The 6,141-nt window shown below is 35.9% G+C and overlaps 1 protein-coding gene across 1 annotated transcript in view; it reads right to left on the reverse strand.

The window, feature by feature from the left end:
* Window positions 1–6,141, reverse strand: part of PHKA1 (phosphorylase kinase, alpha 1 (muscle)) — a 436,562-nt gene that overhangs the window by 164,164 nt on the left and 266,257 nt on the right. The window contains exon 16 of the mRNA XM_006873408.1: window positions 3,915–4,059. Within this exon, the coding sequence (XP_006873470.1) occupies window positions 3,915–4,059 (145 nt within the window). The remainder of the gene's footprint in view (window positions 1–3,914; window positions 4,060–6,141) is intronic.

Consider the following 6,141-nt stretch of genomic DNA (forward strand, 5'->3'; position numbering starts at 1 on the left):
TATATATATGTTGTTGTTGTTGTTAAGTGCTGTTAAATCAGTTCTAACTCATAGCAACACTGTATAGGGTTTCCGAGGAGCAGCTGGTGGGTTTGAACTGTAGAATTGAGGTTCATAATCCAGTGCTGACCCACAGCACCACACCAGAGGTTCAAACCCACCATTTATGGGTGTACATATTATTGTTGGATCGGTATTTGGAAAATATGGCCTTGGTGATAGAAACTATACTGGAGATTGCAGCAGTCAAGAAATCAAAGGCAAATCTGCTGCACAAGGCCTCTTTAAAGTATTGAAGAGCAAAGATGTCAATTTGAGGACTAAGGTTCACCTGACCTAAGCCCAGATATTTTCAATAACCTCATACGCATGTGTAAGTTGAACAGTGAATAAGGAAAACCATAGAAGAATTGATGTATTTGAGTTATGGTGTTGGAGGAGAATATTGAAAGTACCATGGACTGCCTGCCAAAAGGACAAAAAACCTGTGTTGGAAGTATAGCCAGAGTAAAGTGTACCTTGGAAGCCAGAATGGTCAAACTTCATCTCTTATACTTTGGACATATTATTTGGAGGGATCAGTCACAGGAGAAGGATATCATGTTTGGTGAAGTGGAAGGTTGGAGAAAAAGAGGAAGACCCCCAATGAGATGGATTGGCACAGTGGCAGAAGTGATGGGCTCAGGAGTAGCAACGATTGTGAATTTGGCACAAGACTGGGCAGTGTTTTGTTCTGTTGCGTATAGGGTCATAATGAGTTGGTATTGGCTCAATCGCATTTAACAACAACAACAACATGTTGCAAACATCTATAAATGGTGGGTTTGAATCACTGACTTTGTGGTTAACAGTCCAGTGCTTAGCCTTCAGCGCAACACTAGGACTCCAAATTTTGTATTTACAGTGTTGTATACACCTATAAGGAGTCCTGGTGTGGCGCTGTGGGCTAATGCGTCAGACTGCAAAGTCATTTGAACTGCAAGGTCGACGGTTCAAGCTCACCAGCTGCTCCTTGGAAACTCTATACAGAGTCGCTATGGGTTGGAATCGACTCAACGACATGTAACAACAACAACATGCACCTATAAATACAAAATTTGGATTCCTGATGTTGTGCTTTAGGCTAAGCATTGGACTACTGACCACAAGGTTGCCTAATCAAACCCACCAGGGTCAGAACTGACTCAATGGCACTTAACAATAATAGCAACAAAATACAAAACTAGGTTTTTGGTTACTTAGCTTTTCTATATTTTTAATATTTTTTTCCAGAAATGGATGTATGACATTTTGATAGAGGTATGTTATAGTTTCCCACTATGAGTGTACATTAATTTTATCATATTGTTCTTGTACTTGGTGTTTTCCTAAATTTTTATTTTACTCATTTCACTGATGTTATTCAGGAGATAAAAGTTCACAAAGGTCACACCATCTTTGTGTACTACACTTTCATTAGCATAAAATAGTCTTCTCATTCCATTTACTTATTTACTCCCTGAATTCTACCATTTTTGATATTAATATTGCCACCACTTTCTTTTTGTCAGCACTTACATTATATATTTTTGTACAATCATTTATTTTCTATATTTCAAATACTTTTTAAGGGATATCTTTGTGAATAGCATTTAGCCAAATTTTACTCTTTAACATATTCTAGGAATCTTTCTTTTAATGTAAGAATTTAACTAAATCACATTTTATTGAGATGACTGATATGTTTTTCACTAGCACAAAAGTTTGCCTGACAAAACACACTGTTATTGGTAATGTGGGCTTTGGAAACTGACTGACCTGATCTGAGGCCTGGCTCTGTTACTAGCTTGATAACTTCAGACAAGTCAGCTTCCTCACTACAAAATGGGGCTATTAATAGTAATGACCTAAATAAAGTAGTTGTAGAGATTTAAAAATAATGCACGGAAAGTACTGGCACAGAGAAAATGCTTAATAAATAATGTAGTTATTATTACATAAAGTACCTAGTGCTTTTCTTGTATGAATGTGTCTGGAGTATTAAAACTGTATGATTTAAATCTAGATCTTTAGTTTTATTCTACTTCCTAAGCTGTGGCTATATATCTCATACTATTAGGTGTTTGAATTTTAGTCTCTTTGTCACCACAAATTCAATATATTACTTTACAACTGGCCTATTCCTTACAGAATTTCTTTGCTTCTACCAATGGCAACATAATTTACCTAATCTCCAAACCTTGAAGTTATCATAATTCATCTCAGGTATCTAGTCAGTCAATATCTGATTTACAGGTGTTATTTATAATGACTTTAATGTATCTTTTTATCACCTCATACCAGAATTAGTTTCCTTGGCCTCAGTCTCTCTTCACTACAAGGTGTATTATCACCAAACCAATATTCCCTAAATATCATTTTCAGCCTTTCATTCCTTGCTAAAAATCTTTTGATAGTTTCAGATTTTTGAAACAAAACAACAACAACAACAAAATGTTTTTAGAATATTTCTGAATACTTTTATACACTTTTAAAGTCTTTATAATATGACTTCACCTTACAGATTTAATTGTGTTTATCATTATATTCTAACATATAAGGTCCACTCAACTCAGGTTGGTCTCTCCACTGTCTTCTCACAAGTCAAACTCATCTTTACTTCTAGGCCTTACTAATGATATTTTACCCTTACCTAAACAACCATTTATTCTTCTCTCTCTCCATGTGAATACTACCCATTTCAAAAAGTCTCACCTCAGTTAATAAATTTTCTCTGACAACTTGATCACTGTGAGATACTAATCTAATGGTTTAATACTTGTTTGTATATCCTCTTGAATTATTTTCTATTCTTCTTCTGTATTAGCTTTACTTCTTCAATTAGACTTTATATTTTAGGCAGACAGCATTTAGGCAGACAGTTATTAAATGGGTACTTGTTAATTGTCTTAAGAAGAAAGACAAACAGAAAAATGACTAACCTACTTTCTTAATTCCTCTTCTTTTCCAGCACCTTTGAGATGTGACTGAAGCCCTTAATAATCTGAATTTTGAATGATTTATGATAAGAAATTCCTCTCTAGAAAAAACAAATTCTGTGTAATTTGGCACCATAAATAGATCTTTGGAAGCAACAATAGAGACATAAAAAGAAAGCAATTACTTCAGTATTAGCTTGAGTCCAAAAAATGAGAGAACAGTAAAACCTTTCACCAAGTTTCAAGTATGCAATGTCAGGAGCTCCATCCAAATATGAAAAGATAACCCAAAAGCTTGTTCACTTTTTTCTTGCTAGATTTTACTGCTTAAGTTGGGTAGGTCTTAGAAAAGACTGGGACCATATCAAACCTTGATTCTTTACTGGAATGAATAAGACAGAATGTAGCATTACTGTCTTAAAAAGGAAATGCATTAATAAAGTTTTAAAAATTGACCCTAGAAACCAGTGATCTAAAGTAGTTACCAACCCAGTTGTTGTACTGTTGGTGGTTATGTGCTTGGTTTCTGAAGCTGAAAATCTTCACGGGATCAGAAAACCTCATCTTTCTCATATAGAACCACTGGTAGTTTTGAACTGCTGACCAAGAGATTAGTGATCCAACTCATAACCACTACATTATCAGAGCTCCATTACTCTGTAACAATTTTTTAACCTCAACAATCAAACTATCTAAAATATTCTCACACATTAGTATATTTGATATACATTTATTGTCTGCCTTTGATACTTAAATTTCATGAAAACAGATACCTTATTTGCCTTATTGGCCCTATATCCCCAGTGCTTAGAAAAGTACCTAGTACAAAATAAGATATAAAAAAATTGATGAACGAATAAGTGATAAGAAGCAACTCTCCAGTGACTCTAAGTCATTGATGGACTAAACATGATTTATTTTAAAATGGTTTTGTTCTTTGCCTCACACAATTCTTACCAAGCATGGTGTGTGAAACAGGGAAGGTGATGGTGGGCTGCCCCGTCATTCTCCAACGACTACAGAGGTAGGAAAGGTCTGTTCTAAGCATTTCCACTATCATCTTGTTGTCCAGAGCCAAGTAGAACTGTTGCTGATCTATGAACTGAGAAAAAGAAATATAATAGCTCTGAACAACTTACTCACAACTATCAAATTATATTTCAGAGTTTTCATATATTCACAAGGACAGATGTGATATCAGAGAGACAGCCATGTCCCCCAAATTTAATTTAATACTTCCCAATGTATCCAATGTTCATTTGGCTCTCCACATCCATAGATTCAACCAATCATGGATTGAAAATGTTCAGAAAAGAAACAACTGGTCACAGCAATTCCTGAAAAGCTAATCAGGAGTGTTAACTGCTATTTATTTCATTATGAGGGGGCTTCAAAAAGTTCATAGAAAAGTTCCATTATCTTTTAATTCCATTATTCCATGAACTTTTGAAAGCTCTCTCATATGTAATTTAGAGACGATTTAAATATTGGGGAGGACATGGGTAGGTATCATGCAAATACTATGTCATTTTATATAAGGAACTTGAGCATTGCAGATTTTGGTATCAATGAACCAATCACCTGTGGATACCAAGGGACAGCTATAGTAATAATTTCTTATATTTTTACAGTGTGCTCCTCCCCATACGGAGTCCTGGTGTGGCGCTGTGGGTTAATGCGCCAGACTGCAAAGCCATTTGAACTGCAAGGTCGGCAGTTCAAGCTCACCAGCTGCTCCTTGGAAACCCTATACAGGGTCGCTATGGGTCAGAATCGACTCGACAGCACTTGACAATAACAACCTCCCCAAACATACATATAATAAGACTTGATATTCTGTTATGTCCACAAAAGCCAAAATAAGGAGTCCTGGTGTGGCATTGTGTGTTAATGTTCTGCAAAGTTGATTTGAATCATAAGGTTGGTGGTTCAAGCTCACCAGCTGCTCCTAAAAAACCTTATACAAGTTCTCTATGGGTTAGAAGTGACTCAACAGCTCTTAAAGATAACAACAATTTACAAAGTGTTTTCAAACACATAGTTTCTTTTAATCTTGTAACAACCCAGTGACAACATTTCATCCTTTCATAGATGAAAAATAAAGCTAAGAAAAGTTAAATGGATTAGCAAAGTTATATGGCTAGCAAATGTCAAAGTCAGGAATGGTATGCATGGTCCTTCAGCTATACCTCAAATGTACTACTACAGATGTAAGATGACAAGTGGTATGTTTAAGCTTGCTTTCAATTAAACAGTTTCTCCTCCCAATAAATACATATAATAAGACTTGATATTGTACTATGCCCACAAATGCCAAAATACTACCTTGAATTTTGAGACTATCTTACGAATAGATGTGACACATTGAACACTAATGAGTGAAGACTAGCTGAGTTGTGGGGTAACATCAAAGACATGGAGAAAACAAATGGTCATTAAAAAGATAGGAAAGAAAAACAAACAAACAAACTAAAGACAGGAAAGAAAGAAAAGACCAAATGGATATCAGAAGAGACTCTGAAACTTGCTCTTGAACATACAATAGCTAAAATGAAAGCAAGAAATTATGAAGTAAAAGAGCTAAACAGATGATTTCAAAAAGTGGCTCAAGAAGACAACATGAAATATTTGTCATGGACTGAAGTATGTCGCCCCCAAAATAAATGTCTATTTAGTTAGGCAGTGAATCTCAATGGTTTGACAGTTACATAATGATACAATGTGGCAGCTATGTAATGATTTCACATGATGTGATCTGATGTGAAAAATCACTAAGAGGATACAGCACCCTTGATCCTGTCATAGCCCTATTCTGCTGTAAAGTGAGTGTCCTTAGGGTGTGGTCTGCAAAACCTTTTACCTTACAAGACATAAAAGGAGAGAGAGGAAAGGAGAGGGACCTACTTACTCCAACTAAGAAAGATGAGCCGGAAGTGGAGGGCACCTTTTGATCTGAGGCCCCTACACTGTGAAGCTCCCAGATCCAGGGGAAGATTGATGCCAAGACATGTGGAGGTCTCTATAGAATGCTAGGCTTACAAATGCTGAAAAGAGACAAGGACCTTTCCCCAGAGCTGACAGAGAAAAAAGTCCTTCTGCTAACCTGGACAGGATGACTGGATGATCGGAGCTCAACCAGGAGAAGAAAGAAGAGGGAAAGAAAAAGAAAAAAAAAAAAAAAAAA

This window comes from Chrysochloris asiatica, unplaced genomic scaffold (assembly GCF_000296735.1).
Source record: "Chrysochloris asiatica unplaced genomic scaffold, ChrAsi1.0 scaffold00239, whole genome shotgun sequence".
NCBI classification, from domain to species: Eukaryota; Metazoa; Chordata; class Mammalia; order Afrosoricida; family Chrysochloridae; genus Chrysochloris; species Chrysochloris asiatica.